Raw genomic sequence first — 19,656 nt, 5'->3', positions numbered from 1 at the left:
TGTAATTAAATTCTCATCAAAATGATATCAACTGACAAATTGACAGAGGAGAACCACCCACCAAAAAGCTGTCGACTACACAACTGCAGTATCACTTTTATTATTGAGCCAATGACCTCGGAAGGAAGCTGGGTGGAAGTGAGCCACGAAATCCGCAGCAAACTTTCACTCTGGATGAGTTTAGTGAATGAAACTGAATGAATGACCATCAAAAACGAGAAACAAGATGTGCCAGAGAAGGAAAAAAATGGCATCGACATCTTTACCAAAGGAACAACAACGGAGAAAATTTGTCCTTCTATTGTTACTCTGGGAGTGAGTTTTTTTTAAGTTTTTTGCCTAATTCGGCAAAGGCATAAAACCCCAAGAAAATTGAAAACCTATATTATTTGCTTCCACGAAATAAGGACGGATCTTCCATGCCCTTTAAAACTCGCTTACATATATTAGAACTGAATTTTTTTCTAGCCTCGCATACATAGATGGCTGAGAAAATGAGCGCAGGAATCTGCAAAGGGAAAAGGAAGTTGCATGCAGGAAACTTAATTCACGTTGAGATCCTGGCACACCAAGAGAAGGCTTCTCTTCAATTCAGAAATTCAAGTAAAGCATGAAATTCATCGGGGAGTCGGTCTATCTACGAAACCGTATTTATCTACTCAAGGCGAGATATGCATGCACCCATGTTCACATCCGCACATCAATAACCAAACCTCCTTAGCACCTTAAAGACCAGCAGTCGAGATGGAATGATGGATGGCTGCGTATAATTCTAAACTAGGTGAGATTCCTGGGGAAAGAAGTAAACAAGTGCGTAGTACATACACTGGTGAAAGCGCTGAATGGTAGATTTTGTGTAATCCATCCGAACCGAATCCTAATATTTAGTTTTAAAAAATACCCATACCGATCTGACTTTTCGGTAATTTAAAAATCCAAACTTTGGGTCAGGTTGGGATGGATATTTTATCCGAAAGTCGGATAACCGACTCAACTCTGAGCATTGAGGAGAGAAATTGAGGTTCTTAAGTTTATATTTCCTTGCTTTTAGTTAAGGAAAGAAAATTAAAGAGAGGGAAATTAAAGCTCAGGGATTTGTTAGTGTTATTAGCAGAGGATTTGTCCGCTGCACTATTAGGGAACTTGTTCTGCTAGTTTTAACTGTTATTCCTTATAGTTTCAGGTGAAAATGCACTTTTCTCTGCTCCCGAAGCTGCCGTAGTGCAGTCTTGTTTGAAGGTTAACTCACTTCGATCATAATATTTGATCTAATTTGAGACAGAAGAGGAGTGTGGAAGGCAAAGAGAAGAAAGATGAATGCATCATCTTTATGGGTTCGTTTTATCCGCATAATACTTAATACTAATTGGAGTGAGTTTTGCCGTTAAAGAATTAACCCTTCTTGTGAATAGTTGATTCTGAGAGAAATCCCATTTGAGCCATATTTCTGATACTGATTAGTCTAGTCTTTCTGAAAATAATAATTCTAAGCATAGTTCAACCATTGTACCCACGTGTTCATGTTTAGAAGATTGGTGAAAAAAACCTTCATAATGATTATGTAACATTGAGGCAATTTACGCAGTAAAATCCGTAAATTCTGCAAAGTTACAAAATATTTTTGAAGGAAAATTAGCTTACAAATTTTTGTAAACTTACTCAGGTAAAGGGCGTCTTTTTATTTTGTAAAATTTTATAAAATTATATTACAAACTTATGGATTTTATAAGTTATCTGTGTGAATTGCCTCATTATTTAAATAATATTTTCATTTTTGAACGCAAAACACTTGCAAAGTTTATAATTTTTGCCATTTTCACAAATATGATGAATTAAATTTGTATGTATCGAATAAATTTAAATATTTGTTTACCCATTCTTTTGTTACTGCAGAGTTTGCAACATTTGTTTAGAAGTAATACGTACATATGTATCTGCACTGTCAACAAATGAACGCTGCCAAGAAATGCACCTCCTGATATGCAAAACCGAGAGAGAAATTATGCTTGTTTTTCATAGCAATATCCATTACCCATCAATCCAGTATTGATAGGTAGGAAATTTGACATTGAGCAGCGACTAATCGTCATTTACGTGTGCACATATCGCCATACAAGTTTAAAAACCTGTATAAATTGAATCCATCGCACGTTCACCTTCTTTCTTTTATGTAATAACAATGACAGAGCAGTGGTTGCATTATTTGCTCCCTTCACATTGATTGTTTTGCTGCTGAAGTTTGTGACAAACTGGATTCAACAAAAATTTCTGGGCTAGATGAATGCCAAATTAATTTTAAATAGCGTGTCATGTCATTTTTGCAAACTAGTGGCATACACTATTTGCGATAAGGAATTTATTTAATGCTCCATACCCGAATTATTTTACGAGTGGATTGGATTCTAATGTGACGTTGAACTGACGTAAACCGCCCCAGAGAGTTGTATCCATATTTATTTTGTACGACTATAGGCGAGGTTTGAGAGAATTGAACTAAATGAAATTTAAGCCAAAGAAAATGAGACTGTCAAATCCTCGCTTTGTGCTAAAACTTCATATGCACTTTGAAATCAAGTGAGTACAATGGCATAACTTCACAGGACCAGTTTATCCCTATTCCGCAACCAGATTGTGACTGAATTTATCGCATGCATGCAAAAAGTACGACTGGAATTAATGCGATTTTCCGTAAATCGCAGTTGTATGTTCTAGTCGAGCTCTGTGTAATGCATATTTGGAGAAAATAATAATGCATTAATGCGAGATTATGCTGGACATCATTATCTCCGTGATCCGATTAATTGGATAGGTTTCATTTCATACTCGGTATTCATGGTGGATGTGAGGCTTCGATTTTTTAATGATACTAGTCATTCAACCAAAAACTCTTGCTTGCGATCCTGTTAAATCTATTTAACTCTCGCCATATTTGTAGGAAATTTTTACATGATTTCAAATAATTTGCTGGTAGTACCCCAAGTAAAAAGTCAAGCGTTGATGCATCTTTTCACCAGATAAACGAGTTGAGTGAGCAGCGAAATCGACTAATCTAGACGGACCAGATTCAGTGAGACTAATTAAAGCAGGACATTACTACTCATCATCGTTCATATTCCAGAAAGTTCGGCTGATCGAGTCCGACTGCGACTCTGGTGCGGAACCTTTTGCAATAATGGAACACCTGGCTTCCATCCATCCGTCGAATTTCACCCTCCTCGTCCTCCTCCTCCCGTATGTACTTCATGGAACGACGTATAAGTAACACTTGTGCCGCAGAGTGTTAAGGGTACACGACGTATTTACCAGGTTTAGTCCCACTTTAGAGGAGGTAACGATATCTCTACGTACCTTTAGCAGACCGCAGTACGTGCCGTAAATTTTCGAGCCTTTTCCTGCTCGCTCGCATGTTTTGTGTCATGAACTCGATAAAATAAAATACTGTTTGAACATGTAGTATGCAATGCACACAATGAGAAGCATATGGTCTTACCCACCCAAAACTGAGGCATGCATGAGTCTAATTGTGATAAAGTCTCAACTCTGCTGCTGGTGATTTTAAGGGTCCCCTGACGAAATAAAGCTATCAAAGCCTTGTCCACGAAATCAAATAACGACTAAACAAGTACATTGCGAAAGCACACGAATACTTACAAGTCGAAATTCAATAGAGTACAAATAAACAAACTGGAATGGAGCATGGACCTGAATGTAGTTATCTACGTACGTGTGTGTATCGCATTTATCTTGTGAGACGGACCACTTTTAAAACTTCTTGAGTGTATCATTGCAGAAAAATAAGGTTTAATTTGACTCATGCAGTTTATCATCTTGTCGGAAATAGCATTGTGACAGGGTCGTTAGTTGCAAATTCCAGGTACAGCCTGGCCTGCTCCCATTTTACGTATACAATTAAATACTTCTACGTATGAAAATGTAGGTGAGTGGAGGAGATTGTGCTATTTCTCACTTTCTGAAAATATTTACATTATGTAATGCACCGTGTAGCAAAAGTATGCAAAAGTTTTGGTCCCCGAGTTTGGCAACCCAATTTCCATCAGGGCAGGAGAGTAGATAAAATCAGGAATGATATTTCCATGAACATGTGAAATTATGCAAGTTGTTAAGTAAATCTGGGGCGGCGGGTGACATGAGTTATTTTCCAGTTTGTCTCCCCACCGACTCAACCCCAGCACATTACTATGCACTATTTTATACCACCACAAAAGACAATTTTGCTTACACAACCTCTCATTTGCATTTCAGAAGCAATTGAAATTCTCAACTTACACTTTATTTTTTTCTCTCCAAATCTGTCATCGCAAGATGAATCCAAATCCTGGGTTGTTTTGGTTCCTCACCAAATAGTTTTTATTCGGGAACAACGAGAGAAAGAAATTTATATTGTGTCACCCAACCAGAGAGAAGAAGTGGATCTTCTGCCATTGACACTACGACCTCTCGAAGCAATTTTTAATCCAGTCGTGGTTAACTTAACTTTTTTCTTTTTGTTTGCTTCTCAACTCACGATGTTTATTTATATGCAAATTGTGTTTGTGCTGATCTTTACCATTTGCTCACTTTCTGGGTCGGGTTTGATGATAATACGGAGAGAAAAGTCGCATCAGGTCCAAAGTCTGTGCAATAACTGGAACACTTGTGTTTTTGAAAACTAAACAACACAATTGTGGATATTGTCCAAATATTGGGGCAAAAGTATGGTTGTAATATTTGATAGCACTTTGTATCCGATACCGATGCTGGTAATAACGTGAAAAGACTCACTTTAGCACAATCCTCAAAGTTGGAGTAGCAAGATGAGACTGAACGATTCTCATCCCACTCCGGCAATTTTTATCTGACTCTCTGCTTCCCAAAGCTCAAAGCCTTCCTCTTCATTCACGTAATAGCAGGCGGAATGTGCGAGTGGAAAAGTCGAAGAAGAAGTAAAGCTGCAAATGCAAACCAGTTTTGTCTCATGCACAGCACACACATGTCTCACTTTGTGCACTGCTACATTTGCCAGCAGTGTGTTGTAAAGGACGGCTTATTTCATGCAGGGTTTGGAGGTTTTCTTTTAATAAGTTGTTGATGATGGTTATAACAAACGGAAAATATTTGGTCTTGTCCAGTTCTACTAAAACTAGGGGGAGGGTTCACCAAGTTGGGAAACTTGGGACTTTTTTGACAGTTTCGAATATTTCCTGAGCAGGGGTTTGTCTTTAAAAAATGTAAGTTTTTTTTCAAAAAAGTTGAGATTGAAGTCGAATATGATAAAGCAACTAACACGAATATGTAAAAATTAGGAAAATCTTTGGAAAATTGAATTTAAGTCATGGTTTTAGTGCGGCAAGTATATGATTGGGCGCCCATTGAAAGGGGTGTGGTTGGCACAAATGTGACCTTGGCATCAAATCGCTGGTCACCTTTAATGTTCTCTTAGGGTACTTTAACATATCCAAAGGACATCAATATCTGGGTTTCCTAACTTGGCGAACCCTCCTCCTAAATACCGAAGTTAAACTTATGGAAAACGGAAGATCTTACCCATATGTTTCCGGAGGGGGATAATTCTTATCTTATTTTCTCTCTTATTTTCGGCTGGAAATTTTAGGGATGATCTTCCATAGGGTACACATCAGCTATGTGTGATGCGTCTCAATTTAGAATTTTTCAAAAATACAGTTCCAACTGTTTTTGCCATTATACGGTTAGCATTTTGCTTTAATTATTTGTCACGCCTGACTTCTCTCAGATACACTCCAGTTAGTTAGTGACTCATTCATTTTAATTTTAATACCTCTTGTCTGCCTCAACATTCAAGTTATTGTTGGTAATTCTCCAGCCGGTTTATTACCGATGCGACAAATACATCAACAAAAATTCATTCCTCTCTTTCCATTCAAACTTTAACAAGCTGGAAAAGTCAAGCTGGAACGAGAGGGTGATGATATTACACCGTTTGTACATTTACAAGTTGGTTGGTTGGGTGGGTGTTGTGTTATTTACGTCGGACGTAAAGGCCTCTCCTCCAGTTCCGTCCAAACATAACATCCTCAATATTCACGACGAAACACATTCAGTTCAATGAGATCAGATCATGTGGCCTATGGTTGGTTGGTGGGTAGGAGGGTGACTATTTGGTAGCGTTGGTAGGTGCTGAGCAATATGGATGGAGTTGGATTCTCAAAAATTTAAAGGGTTTGAAAACGGAAGCCAAGTTCCTATCACATTTTCAAACCATTCCTAACACACCAAACCTTTTATGTTTGTTGTCATCTGGAAAGAAAGATTCCGCCCAAAGATATTTCCTATACGTTCTGCATCCACGTAGGGTTGTCTGCTCTTACCGGATTTTATTTCCGCAGCAAAAAGTTCCATGAATACTGAACTAAATTAAACCATAATTTTGTCTCTCACTTAAATTTATCCGAAATGAATTTATTTTCATTTTCCCATTTCTGGGAAGAAAATCTGATTTTATTGCTTGCGTTCATCATCGATTTTACAAATTTACTACTTTGCACCGTCGGCTCGAATAAGTCTTACGTTGCAGGACGAAGCGAAGGATAAATGCCAAACCAAATGCCAGATTCAGAAGGATTTTGGGTGTGTAAATATTTTTCCAACTGTAATACAAACTTGTGTATGTAATACTTTGTTTGTGTATATTTTGACGAATGTCTAGCTCAAGTTCTCGCTTTTGTCCACAAATGGCAGAAGAATCTTGGTTACCAAAAAGCATCACCTAGTCGTTTGATGAGGTTTTTAGAGTTTTCGACTTTATGGTCATGATGAGTCCCATTACATAAACTGTACGGACAAGAGCAGCTGAATTTACCAAATGGCAACATTTACAGATCCATTCGAACTTCTCTGCTGACTCTGAGCGAACATATTCTGAAAGACTTCCTGTTTCAAAACTCAAGTTACACCACTTGTGCTGCTGCCGTAAAATAAAATACTGTTCAAGGGCACACACTCGGTCCTCCTTCTACTCTCCATACCTGGTACAAGAAAAATGATTAAGAAGAGGTTTTGTGCCTGCTTTAATTGACTGGTTAGCACGACGTACACGCGTAAATATATAATACAGTTCAGTTCATATCGGATTCAGGTGCGACTTGAGAGTAGAGTTTGAATTAGACTGGAATAAAAGAATATTCGGTGGAAAAATAGACTGACTGACACATTGCATGCTGATCATTCTTCATTTTCATTTCATTCATGTACACATGCTTATTAAGTAGCTTCAGCTACTTTATGTGAAGACTTTGTCTGTCTGTCTGTCCGTCTGTCTGTCAGCAGGATAACGGGAGAACGGATAAAGATAATCGAAATCGGTTTTCGCCATCATACATAATACCCCAGGGGGAGGATCCTATCAACTTTTGGGTGCAACCGGACCACACCCCCGGTCGCCAGGGGGTGTGGTCGGGGCAAAATGAGATTTTTAGTGCAATTGAATCTATGGATGAAATGGAGTGAAATTTTGAGTTCCCCCGTTGTGCCACACCCCCCGGGCGCCAGGGGGTGTGGTCGGGGCAAAATGAGATTTTTGAAAAAATTGAATGCATAGATGAAATACAGTAGAATAAAGTGCTCCCGAGTTGTGCCACACCCCCTCGTCACTAGGGGGTGTGGTCGGGGCAAAATGAGATTTTTGAAAAAATTGAATGTATAGATGAAATACAGTAAAATCAAGTGTTCCCGCGATGTCGTGGGAGTGCTTGGAGTGAAGTAGTCTGAAGCTACTTCCGTATGCGCGTTTGCGACGGTTTATTTATGTATGCGACTACTGCTTCTTGAATCAACGGTTACAGCAGAAAAGATATATGTACAAGTAGGTATATGAATGTAGGCCCAAACAACTCTTCTTTCTGGCAGATGTGCTCTTCTCCATCCGCACCCTCGCAATAATTGGTGTACGAGGAGCATCAGTCAAATCTGAAATTACCATTGTAATTTTTACTATGAACCCGTGTTTAAAAGATGTTGAAAGAAAATTCTAAAGGTGAAGAACGTGCCTTTCGTGGTGGCCTTTTGTGCTCAAGTAGTAATTAGTGACTCAATAGGAAACACCAGTGCACGTGCTACAGTCCAAGACGAGAAGACGACTTCCATAGTTAATCTACTAACGCATTATTCTTATTATCGTAAACCTTAATTTTTTTGTGCAGTATAAGAAGTGTCGACGGTATAAAGACTTGTATTTATTGTCGCTTTCCAGATTCATCGCTTCATTACACGTCAAATCTTCCATTAAATCGCAAACTCGTGCAAATCTGCCTTTTCTCCTGTCGCTAATGTCAAACGCTGACCAGGAAAGATAACATCTTCCTTTCTCAAAAATATATGACACCAAGTCCAGTCCAGGTATTTCTTTCTTGACAGACAGACAGTTAACTCGACGAAGATATAACTTATTTCGGACGCCTTTGGCTTGGCTTGTGGCGCAAATACCAAAACATTACTGGCACGAGCCAACTGCACAAAAAGAAAGAAAGGACCCTTTCTTCATCCATTTCCAGAATATGCGGCTACTCATATTACTCCTGACTTTCCTTTTGACCAGCGCCCATAACATGGATCAGTATTATACAAAAAGAAATGTGAGACTTCGAAGGGATCAAGGAACATCTGCCACCCACCCACCCACCAAACCGCCATGCACTATTTCTACTACGTATGTGTCTCACCTGCAACAATTCTTTGTTTATTCATCCGCTTAGGTATACATATTCGCCACCAATGTGAATGTGCCATCCTATTTACGACTTGAACGAAAACCTTTCACATGCCTGGAACCAATCTTGTTAATGCTTAACATTGTAACGACATGATGCAGTAAACTTGTACGTACATCCCTGGCTATCCCAGGTCAAATATCGTAATAATTCTTAACGATGCATGTTTTCCTTTCATCCTTGCTTGTTGGGAATAATATTGTACTTATTTCGGAACTGTCTGTGTACGAGAACGTATCATCGTAAAAAACGGATGGCAGGTAGCAGTAAAAAAAAGGAAGAAGAAGAAATCGCCCCATAATCGATTCAAGCTGGACTCGCCAACAAAGCGAAGAGGATTGAGATGTCAACCACCAAGTCAAAAAAGAAAGGAAGAGTTGGCGAAAGAAAACTTATTTTGTGTCAAGAATTACTTTATTGCAAGGAAACTGACACTGTTATAGAGTTAAATGAACGAGAAGCTGAAATGTCATTCACCAAATAACAACACAATACATGTCACGAACAATAATTCTCAGAAATAACTGCCAAAGATTGCAACTGTCTTTATGACAAAAACATCGGAGTATCTCTTCATAAAATAACTTTTTTTGGGGGGAAGGATGAGAATTCTCATCTTTTCTGTCATCGTCTCATTTTGCTAAGATGAAACAGGATATTATTATTCTGCAAATGTTCTGCTGAGACATGAGACAAGCGCCATCTCGCCAAAAACTTGAGGAGTGGCAGTGCCATAACCACTGAGGCCTTTAAAATTTCATGAAAATTTTCAAAACGTAGTGTAGTTTTGAATCTATTTTGATTCCCTAGAAATATAAAGGATTGTAGAAATTTCTTCCAATTTTGCTTTCCAAGTCATTTCAGAATGGAAAATACGGCACTAGGAGAAAGGACCTGTATTGGGGCTGACGTGGAATTACTCGTGTAGTGGTTTGAAAGTTCATCTGAGAAACATCGTCATCGTCACGTCAAGTCATTATTTGTCAGCCGATTGGGTCAAGTGAAGATTTTCGAAACTTAAAATTTGCAGTCTTGTGTGTCCTATCGGTGTTACCTTATCTTCCATTTTCTAAGGGGATTCTTAAGAAAAAGAAAGCCCAGTTAGAAACCGATTGGGTGGTATTGAAAAATTTCACTTGTTTAGAAAACGGTAAGTCAATTGTTCAATTAACGAATAAGGACACGTCATATGACATTTAGTACGTAGCATAATTGGAGATAGACAATTGATTTGAATGGCTACCTGGGTTGGGTGTTAATTTGATCGACAGTTGGATTTATTAATAAAAGTTTGAATTATTAATTACAGGACACAGAAATCTTATTAATTTAGAATCCGGATCCAGTAGCAATTAGTAGTGGTGGTTTAATTGGTTAGTGAGATGGCTGACGAAGGTCCGAATAACAGTGCGGAAATTCAAGAGATTTTCCGGAAACTGAAAACTAATTCGGCAAATCGGGTGAGTCAGAGAAAAAAATTGAATTAGGATCATTGACGATGATCAACGTTTGTGGAATAATAAATAATTTCTATCTATTCATATAAATTAGGTTTGTTTTGACTGCAATGCATCTAATCCTACCTGGGCCAGCGTGACATATGGCGTCTTTATTTGCATTGATTGTTCTGCCGTCCATCGTTCTCTTGGAGTTCATGTTTCTTTTGTGAGGTCAATTCAGCTCGACACAAATTGGACGAGGAATCAACTTCGGTGCATGCAACTTGGAGGAAACGCAAATGCTGTAAGATGTCTCATTTATAAAAGAACGTGTAAAAATTAAATTTGGGTAGAATTAGGAATACTATATATTTCTTCTTTTTTTCCGCAGCAAGCGTTTTTCGCCCAGCACAATTGTACTTCCGTTGACGCCCAACAAAAGTACCATTCAAGGGCCGCCGTCTTGTACAAAGAGAAATTAAGTCAGCAAGTTTCAAAGCATAATCGGCTTCATGGTAATCAGGTAAGTTGATTTCTACAAAGTAAATCTAATAAATTAAGCATTAGTAGATAGAGTATATTTTGTCTATTTATCGTTTTAGATTGTCTTTGAGGAGAAATCGCATGCAAGTCACACAGAAAAAGAGGCTGACTTTTTTGACGAGATTCATAAAGTTGCTCAAAAGACGGAAAATCTGGCGATAGACAATGGAATGAGGTTATTCGAACCCAAGGTAATGTATTAATGGCTTGGGTAGCTTGGATAAAAGCGTCCGGTTTATCATTGATTCAATTATTTAATTTTAGAGTTCAAATAATCAAGCTGGTGATGGGCCTAGTGTTGATGGAATTCTCTCTGGATCCACCCCAGGATCATCTGCCCCCCGAAAATCCACAATTGGACAGAGAAAACCTGGAAACAAGGTATTCATTCAAAGATTGGATGGATTCACGATGTCGTATATCTTCTCTCAATATTAAATTAATACTTTACTCTCACTGTTTAGTTGGGTGCAAAGAAAGGTGGCCTAGGAGCTCAGAAAGTGAAAGCCGATTTCGCTGAGATTGAGAAAGAAGCAGAAATGATGGATCAAATGAAAGAAAGGGCTGTCGAGCAGGCCAAACTGGATAAGGAGCGACAAGCGGAGCAAGATGAACGCCAGGTGAGCATCAGTTATTAAAATAATTCTTTATGAAATCAACTAAGGATTGTCATGTAATTTATTAACTTAATATCATAAAACAGCGAATCACAATGAGCTTAGCATATCAAGACCTCAGTAAACAACAGACTAAACGGGCTAATAATTTGAGGACTATGGATCCAAAGAAGGCAGATCAGGTCGAACGTCTCGGAATGGGATTCGGCATGAGGAGGTATTTACTTGCTTATCCTCAGTTCTAGATCAATTCTATAGAGTAGAGATAGAAATAGTAATTCTTTCGTTAATGATTCAGCGGGATCAGTCATTCCATGATGTCCGACATGCAAACGATAGATCAGCAAGCTCCAAGTTCGTCTACTAGAGGAAATTCTAATAGTAATACTACGAGCAGCGGATTGTCTTCCACTCGTTCCGCATTTGATTCTGGTGATTCCTTTTTCGACGATTATGAAGTTGTGGATGAGGCAACAACACATAATGTTACAGGCCTTGAAGGGTAAGTTTAAAATTGAAAATTAATTACTAACATTATTATTAGACACACGACACATATGTAACGTTGTACATTTATTTACGTAGATTGACAACCGCACCGAAACGCAATGATGATTGGGACTTTAATCGTCAGTCGACGGCCAAAAAATACAGCGAAGAAGATTCTCACTACACCACACGATCAAAACCACGCGAGTCGGCAAATACGTCTTCTTTAGTTGCTGGTGATGAGGCGCAGAAAAAGTTTGGGAAAGCTAAAGCCATTTCTTCCGATCAGTTTTTCAGTGGCGGGGATGACAATGATGTATGATGAACATTTAACCTAAATGATATATTTTAGATTGGTATTTCGAATAACGATAAGTGAAACTTGATTTAAAATTCGTAGTACGAACGAAGGACCAACTTATCACGCTTTGAAGGATCTACTTCCATTTCTTCTGCAGATTACTTTGGGGATGGACGACAGAGGAATGAAGCTGCTGGTTCCTATTCCAATATGCAGGTATGTATGTCAGAATAATTATCGGTGATTTAGTTTGAAAACATTTGGCATGGTTATGACCCTCCCTGTTTGCATTCCTTTCATAGAATGTTGATCTGGACGATGTCAAAGAAAGCGTACGGCAAGGCGTTACAAAAGTTGCCGGAAAAATCAGTAACCTTGCAAATGGAGTCATGTCATCCCTTCAAGAAAAATACGGCTACTAAAACTCCTCTAATTAATTAGATAAATACTACTCTACATAGCCAATGCGTTTTCACAATGTTTTTTAAACTGTAAATATCCAAGTGCTACAATATCATTCATTGGACCATCATTTTATATTGTGTCAAACTTTCTTGTGAAATGTTATAGATAAACCTAGTCTAATCAGGAAAAAAACACAGCAATTCCTGCTTTCAATGATGCCTCCTGATATGAAGATATCTTGCAAGTTGTCTATATATTATGATTTATTAGATCCTATCCTAACCTGAGAAACCTTAGAAAAAATGTAACGCAATCTTTCACTTGCAAATTGTGAAACAAAATTCTAATCGCCAAATAGAAACCACCATGAACCGTTAATCTCGTATCTTATTCATTAGAAAATTTATCGTGCACATTCAAATGGATTGTATTATTCCCAACTATGAAATATAAAATATTTTAAACTATTTAAAGATCTTCAACTATAACGTCATCATTTTTAATTGTGCCATATTCATTGGAGCGTTGACCATTTGGACAAGCGTGCTTGTGGAAGGGGAAGAATGCAAGGGCAAAGCGGACGTGCTAGTAGCGTTGGAGGCATTTGAAGCACAACTTTGTAAAGGTCCATTTCCTTCCGTGATTCTCCCACAAGAGCATTTGGCCGTCGCCACGGCGTACATCCGCTTAACCCTCTTTTGCAGGTAACGACGAAATTCAACTCCGGCAGCAAAATATAGGAAAAAGTTGATGGCGAAATTAAATTGGTAGAACCCAAAGAAGAATGACCGGATGTATTTCAAGAGGATTTTGTACATCAACCTAAACAAGGAAAAAACAATTGTGTGTGCTGTATATAGAGGTAGACGAATTATTAAGCTTTACTATTCACCAGTGGACATATGCAGATTTTTGTGGCTCCAGTACTGAAATTGGAGCATGGTGGTGCAAATTCCAGTATAATTCCACAGTTTGTACGGCACCCAAGGGGAAGACTAGTACGAGATAGGCAAGAGAGACGGCAATCAGCATCGGGTTCGTGGGGCTGGGTTTATTAATAAAACTGTGTTTCCGCTGAGGTCCTGACCTGTTGGGGAGATTTCTTGTATGCTCTAAAATAAAATCAGTTAATTGCAAATTCAGAAAAAAATACTATGAGATGGAATTTATAAATGTAGTTTAAAAATGCAACCTGTAAGTCGCTGCCGATTGATTTTGATTTTTCGAAGTTTCCAAAACATGAGGCAATTAAAAGTGAAAACGATAATGGTGGGTATCCAAGTTTGGAATGCAATTCGAACATAGGCCATTCCTTCCCAAACATAGCGTTGCGAGTTGCATGGAACGTAACCGAAAACGCTGTCCTTTTCGAAACCTGTGTGTAACAAGGAAAATAAAGAATTTAATTAAGCACTTTGACATTATGAAACGTTCATTCATCATATTATCCACAAGTACCCGTTAAAAACAGTTTTGAGAGGCAGAAAAGTGTAAAAACCGTGGCAAGAGTTGCCACCACCACTTTGGCTCGTCGGTTCCTACTCTGTCGAAATAACATTGGGTACCACACGGCGAGGGAGCGTTCCACGGTGAACGCTACGACGATCCAGGCAGAAATGGTTTGAAATACTTCGACGAAAACGCCATGAGTTCTGCATAGCCATTCGGTTTCCTGAGCGATTTAATACATTAGTATGCAACATGGCATTAGTTAGTAGAAGTGGAGTTAGTATGTAGTAGTTAATAAATTTGTGCATATCATCGCTACCATAAAATATCCATTGAATTCGTGACTGGCTCCTCTCCACACCCCAATTAAAATATTGACAATCAAGTTGCCAGTATCGCAGAAAGCCAATGCGATTAAGTAGACGCCACTCCCATTCTTGGCAAGACCGGATGAGATAAAAATATAGACTGAGAGACTGTTGAGAATTATGCCTGAAATAGATATCCAAATTTTCCAGTAAATTTCATAAAGTCTCATGCAGTAAACTATTGACGGCAATCTTTCCGAACCCAATGTGATGATGACAAGACTTCCGTAAGATAAAAATGTTCTCGTCAATGTAATGAAGGGATGAATTTGTAGCCAAAACAGACGAATTTCACACGGCCATTCTTCATCACACTAAACAGACAAGTTTAATTTTAAAAAATTAATGAAACTCGAGTAAGAACTTTATTTCCTGTGACAAAATCAAGCCATAATTTATGAATTCACTCACGGGCTTGGTGTCAGATAAGTTGAAACAGGGATGATGTGGACGAAAATCCAAAGCTTCAAGACCAGGGCAATTGCTACCAAAAAAGTTTCAAACGAGAATAAAACTGATTTATAAATTTAGCAGATTTATAGCATGATGTTCGTACCTTAAGGTTAAGTTTTCTTCCATATTGTTGGAATACAACTAACTACAAGTCAGTGAGGGTTGAAACTGACAGTGAGTTGTGGTAGCAAACTGGGACAAGTAACATGTTTGATTACACTTTACCTGGAACGTCTGAGCATTATTAAGGTATTGAATTACACTTCCGAAGGGACTGTCTGGGCATTAAAACGTGAGTACATACATACGTGTTTCTTATGCAAAACTGGGTTTCCTTTTAATGCACACAGACCATCATAATCTACTATCGAAACGAGGATTATTTTATTATATCCATGAAAGCAGTTTATTACGCCTAGAGTTATGATATTGTGTAAATGTTTAGCTTGTGATCATACTTGTAAATAACATGGAGAAAATGAATGATGCCATTAAATACAACAATTATGGCATGGCGATGAAATTTGTCGCCATGCCATGCCTACACTACAGCTGGTGGGAGCTGTTGGCCGCCCTGAGAAGGGCGTTTCCAGAGCACACGACGAGGACGTCGCTCCCTCGTGCTCCACGCGGGCGGGCCTCCACTCTCGCCCGAAGGCGTCCGCGGACGTCTACCTCCCGCCGACCGAGAAAACCCTGCCCACGTCGCCGCCTCTGCAACCGCGTTCCCCATGGGGGCTCGTCTTACCCTCGCCTTACGAGGTGGGAGCGCACCCGTAAATCGGCCCCCATTAAGGCTTCGAACTCGGGAACCCGGCCAGCCCCAAGGGGAGTGCAAGCTAAGGAGCCCGGTCACCCAAGGGTTGGAGGTAGAGAGCCCCCTCACTTGCCTAGCGCCACCACGCATTTTGGCAAGCCCCGCCGGCTCCCCACCCGGTGAGTCTGCTTGGTGGGAGGAGCATTGGAGGGGGACTTCCCGTAAGGCTCTCCCCTTACAGTATTGCTCCCCCGGACCACCCCTCCAACGGGAAGAGAGTCGGATCACCGGCCGAAGCCAGTGGTGGGCCCGACTCCCCAGAGAGGCAGGGCAGCCCAAGGGCGCAGCTGCAATGGGGAGCTCACCCAGGGACATGTCCGTCCCCCGCGAGCTCCGCCCGCAGACTGACAAAAAATTCTCGTTCAGCTCCTTTTATACCCTCTGAAGGGCGGTGAAAGTGGAGAAAGTCCTGCCATACCTATCTATGTTATAGTCAAAGGCATGTGTTATACGGCTGACACGCGCATAACCGCTTATCACACTAGTTACCTACACATGTGTCATAGCTATACGCGTATAGCCACTTATCATACACACGTAGGTATCACACATACATATGTTATAGGCTATAGCATGTGAGATAAGCCGCTATAACTTATAGCCGCTTATCTCACGTGCTTACAGTTATTTACGAATAATTCAATTAATTATTTCGATGTCGTTAGCGTTGGGTAAATGTCGATTCTTATAGTTTTTTGGTCGCTGATATCGAATCTGAGGTCAGTTTTTCGATTGGAACATCGTGAGAAGGGGCACATGGCCAATTAATTATGTTAAAATAACACAAAATTATTAAGCTACAAATATAAGGCTGGATTTTGTATGAATAAATTAGAAGTTGCCATAAATTCATGTAACTCTTGTCAATCAGAGCGTGCCATCACTGCATCTGCCACCTTGTGATCATTTGTGTAATAATCTACATGCCAACTGCATCTTCTTCGCCTCCTCGTCCACAAGTTAGTCACCATTTTGTTCTTTTCTCCTCACCGAAGAAGAAACCTGCCTCTAGTAAGGTTTGCTAGGGAAAGGAAGAAAATAATACGTGTAGGTAGGTCAAAAGGTCAAGTAACTAGATTTAAATTTGTAACTAGAGTTAAATATCGCCGTTTCTTTTCTTTCTTGTTGTAGGAACCAGTACGACGACTGATTACGCCGAAATGTTGCTTGATAAGGATTTGGACACTCTTAAGGACAAATGGTGCTATCCGGATCGTCCATTGATGATCAATCAGAAGTACTCGTACAAATTGCTGAGTGCTATTAGCCCGGACAATTTTTCACTCATCGTTAATGATTGGACGTCCCTGTTAATTCAAAGGCAGATTAAGGAGGCAATGAATCTTCATTTGCAAGACGTTGCCGGTTGTGCACCGGTTGACGTTGCCTGTCTGAAGGACGGACTTCCTGTAACTGTCAAATTTAAGGATGGGTATGATATGATAATGAATGGGATTTATGTCATTGCTAATAAGCATACGATTACGATAAAATAATAAATCTATGTTTGTATATTTCATAGCAAACTTCGCCGAGCAGAGGTCAATTTAGTTAACGAGAAGGGCGTGAACGTGTACATGGTGGATTCAGGAGTAGATATTTTGGTTTCGGCTGATTCCATATATCCGTCGTCAACTGAACTTTTGCGACTTCCGAAGCTTTCGCTAATGTGCCGTCTTGCTCAAGTTGTCCCATTTGAGGAAAAGAAAAAGTGGAAAAAGTATGACTACAAGTCGCTGTTCCAAGGAAAGAATACGTCAGTATTCGAAATTTCTTTCATTGACCGTGAGGTCTCTGAAGTTCGGCTCACGTGTGACAAGAAGGATGTTGGCTTCGAAATGGTTATGAATTTGGGTTTAGCTGATTTTGTTCCCCTAATTACTTATGGCACCAATGATGAAGGTAAAATATTTTTCCAAATTCATTGACATAATATTGATCGACCTCAATTAATAGTGCTAATAAATCAGATTGTGCGATGATATTACTATTGGATGAGATATGTATATATTAATATATTGTAATTTATTTTACATAACTTAGGGCCACAAATGCTTGGAAAGTATCCTCGATATGATTACAGTGATTGGATTGGACAGAAAATCGGAGTCTTTGGGACAAAGATTTCAAAAGTGGGATCGAATTTCAAAGTTCATCTTCAGCTGCATCCATCTATAATGGAAGCTGTTGACGCTGGATTGTTGACGTATGACTCTACTTCCAACGACGTAAGTAAAATTACTCCCTAGTCACTACGAACTTCGTAGTACGAACGAAGTGAAGAATATGCTTAACTTAATACACTATATAAATAAGTTATTCTATTCGTACCTTCTTTAAGAAGGCTTCTTATCACTCGATTATTTGTGTTATTAATAATGTGCACTGTTCTTAAAGGCCAAGGACTTTTCAAAGGATATTGGCGATGCTGTTCTTGTTGCGTATGGCGAGGACAAAATGAATTATCGAGCTACCATTTTTCAAAAGTCAAGGGATGGGTACTTGGTGAAACTGGTAGACTACGGAGACTTTGTCAATGTTCAGGAAAAAGATGTAAGTTTTAATTTTAGAAACTAATCACTCTAATAGTTCATGTCGCATTAAATCGTATCGTCATGAATTATGTTTTAGATGCTCAAAATTCCGAATGAACTCGTTGAGATTCCTGAAGCAGCCACACCCTGCTACTTAGCAGGACTAATGGCAGCGGACCCGAACAAACTTCCTTCAGATGAAGCCATCAAGGGCAAATTGATGGAGTTGATTATTGAAAAAAATCTGGAATGTTACCTAGGTCTTGTGGGTTTCATTGATGGCGTTGATCCCCGAGAATTTCGAAAGTAAGATAATGAAGTAGAGATTTTTAATTATTTAAACTGCGTTTTAACCTTCACACTTGTCTCTCTCCCTCCAGATGTATAGTGACCCTCGCCTCAGAAGAAGGGAAACCACTTCTTCGTAATTTTGGCCTAAGAAAGCCAAACCTCTGCAAGTACTATACAAACGTTGACCACGAATTTCCAATGATCGACCAGGATCTTGCGAAGGAACTATTTAGTGGCCCCTCAGCATACATGTCGGGAGTTCAATATGAAGGAGTTGTGTCTTTCATAGAAAATTATGACTCGATTTGTATTCAGCTAGAAGGTGACGACCATCGAGCAGATGGACTAAGTGAAGAACTTACCGAATTTTTGAATATCTGGAATAATGTCCCTCAACTGGATCCTTCATCTCTGATCAATGGAACTTACGTCGCGGCCAGGCAAAACATTGAAGATGATTTAAGCTACTATAGAGCTAAAATTTTGGAGGCTTGTCCAGACAAAGACGAGTACAAAGTAGTTTTTCTGGATTATGGAAATTATGATGTCATTACTTCTACAATGATAAAGCCCCTCCCGTCTTACTTTTGCAAGGACAAAGCGTTTGCTCTTAAAGTCTCAATCCCAATCAAAGTACTCCCCGGTGTAAGTGAAGACGAGGTCTATCACTATATTGAAAAGTTTACAGAGGAACAAGAGCTTACCGTGTATCTCAAAACTGTGGACAACTTAATTTATGCTTGGACCATACGTATGGATAAGATGCTTACAACATCTTTGATCGAGGGCAAGAATCCCCTCGTCAAGCTGAGCATGCCAGCCCCTACTGTTCCATTGAAAAATTAAAGTAAAACTAAAAAGCGTTAGTTATTTAGTACTTTATGAATGATGATGTTTTTATTTTCCAACTTGTTTATTATGCAATATCTATGCTTTGAATATTTACTAAAGAAGTTTTACCAAAACTAAACCCAAATTATATAATTTATGAGTATACCTAGCCAAAATTAAAAATTTTCTTATGGATTTGCGTACTTAACTACATATCACGTACAAATCACAACTAACAACTTATTCCTATTCATTTTTACAGTGCCAACCACAAAATGTAACTTTAGCATGAAAATGTTTCAGTGACCTGACTTGAAAATGGTCAAGTCAGTTAATTATTTCAACATTGTTGAGGTTGAGAAAATGTCGATTCTA

At 39.1% G+C, this 19,656-nt stretch overlaps 4 protein-coding genes across 4 annotated transcripts in view; 2 read left to right on the top strand and 2 right to left on the bottom strand.

Annotated features, from left to right (window-relative positions):
• The window catches only part of LOC110844950, a 52,324-nt gene extending 47,436 nt beyond the window's left edge, over window positions 1-4,888 (bottom strand). The window contains exon 1 of the mRNA XM_022091289.2: window positions 4,288-4,888. The gene's annotated coding sequence lies outside the window, so the exon portion shown is untranslated. The remainder of the gene's footprint in view (window positions 1-4,287) is intronic.
• A 4,775-nt stretch (window positions 4,889-9,663) lies between these two features.
• LOC110844217 (ADP-ribosylation factor GTPase-activating protein 2) lies at window positions 9,664-13,005 on the top strand. Its single transcript, XM_022090367.2, has 12 exons — window positions 9,664-9,894; window positions 10,054-10,204; window positions 10,296-10,487; window positions 10,575-10,706; window positions 10,786-10,917; window positions 10,991-11,107; window positions 11,191-11,346; window positions 11,430-11,560; window positions 11,642-11,845; window positions 11,929-12,148; window positions 12,233-12,349; window positions 12,436-13,005. The coding sequence occupies exons 2-12, from the start codon at window positions 10,127-10,129 to the stop codon at window positions 12,553-12,555; spliced, it is 1,599 nt and encodes a 532-aa protein (XP_021946059.1). The 5' UTR covers window positions 9,664-9,894; window positions 10,054-10,126; the 3' UTR covers window positions 12,556-13,005.
• LOC110844218 lies at window positions 12,908-15,070 on the bottom strand. Its single transcript, XM_022090369.2, has 8 exons — window positions 14,912-15,070; window positions 14,767-14,839; window positions 14,558-14,669; window positions 14,307-14,479; window positions 13,997-14,210; window positions 13,731-13,913; window positions 13,431-13,650; window positions 12,908-13,360 (listed from the first exon to the last, which is right to left on the bottom strand). Exons 1-8 carry the CDS (start codon window positions 14,932-14,934, stop codon window positions 13,021-13,023), a joined length of 1,338 nt encoding a protein of 445 aa, XP_021946061.1. The 5' UTR covers window positions 14,935-15,070; the 3' UTR covers window positions 12,908-13,020.
• Window positions 15,071-16,523: 1,453 nt separating this feature from the next.
• Window positions 16,524-19,494, top strand: LOC110844819. The gene is made up of 7 exons (XM_022091116.2): window positions 16,524-16,676; window positions 16,757-17,057; window positions 17,148-17,527; window positions 17,669-17,853; window positions 18,023-18,178; window positions 18,257-18,465; window positions 18,540-19,494. Exons 2-7 carry the CDS (start codon window positions 16,786-16,788, stop codon window positions 19,294-19,296), a joined length of 1,959 nt encoding a protein of 652 aa, XP_021946808.1. The 5' UTR covers window positions 16,524-16,676; window positions 16,757-16,785; the 3' UTR covers window positions 19,297-19,494.
• Window positions 19,495-19,656: the final 162 nt, after the last annotated feature.

Source organism: Folsomia candida, unplaced genomic scaffold (genome assembly GCF_002217175.1).
Source record: "Folsomia candida strain VU population unplaced genomic scaffold, ASM221717v1 Fcan01_Sc002, whole genome shotgun sequence".
Lineage (NCBI taxonomy): Eukaryota > Metazoa > Arthropoda > Collembola > Entomobryomorpha > Isotomidae > Folsomia > Folsomia candida.
Note: the sequence above shows the minus strand (reverse complement) of the source record. Positions and strands in the feature narration are given on the sequence as shown.

Coding starts and splice junctions, on each gene's coding strand:
- LOC110844819 (XM_022091116.2), top strand. CDS start 16,786: ATGTTGCTTGATAAGGATTTGGACACTCTTAAGGACAAATGGTGCTAT. Junction 17,528..17,668: donor TTATGGCACCAATGATGAAG/GTAAAATATTTT, acceptor TACATAACTTAG/GGCCACAAATGCTTGGAAAG. Junction 18,179..18,256: donor TCAATGTTCAGGAAAAAGAT/GTAAGTTTTAAT, acceptor ATTATGTTTTAG/ATGCTCAAAATTCCGAATGA.
- LOC110844217 (XM_022090367.2), top strand. CDS start 10,127: ATGGCTGACGAAGGTCCGAATAACAGTGCGGAAATTCAAGAGATTTTC. Junction 10,205..10,295: donor AAACTAATTCGGCAAATCGG/GTGAGTCAGAGA, acceptor CATATAAATTAG/GTTTGTTTTGACTGCAATGC. Junction 12,350..12,435: donor GTTCCTATTCCAATATGCAG/GTATGTATGTCA, acceptor TTCCTTTCATAG/AATGTTGATCTGGACGATGT.
- LOC110844218 (XM_022090369.2), bottom strand. CDS start 14,934: ATGGAAGAAAACTTAACCTTAAG. Junction 14,670..14,766: donor ACTTATCTGACACCAAGCCC/GTGAGTGAATTC, acceptor TTGTCTGTTTAG/TGTGATGAAGAATGGCCGTG. Junction 13,914..13,996: donor CTCAAAACTGTTTTTAACGG/GTACTTGTGGAT, acceptor TGTTACACACAG/GTTTCGAAAAGGACAGCGTT.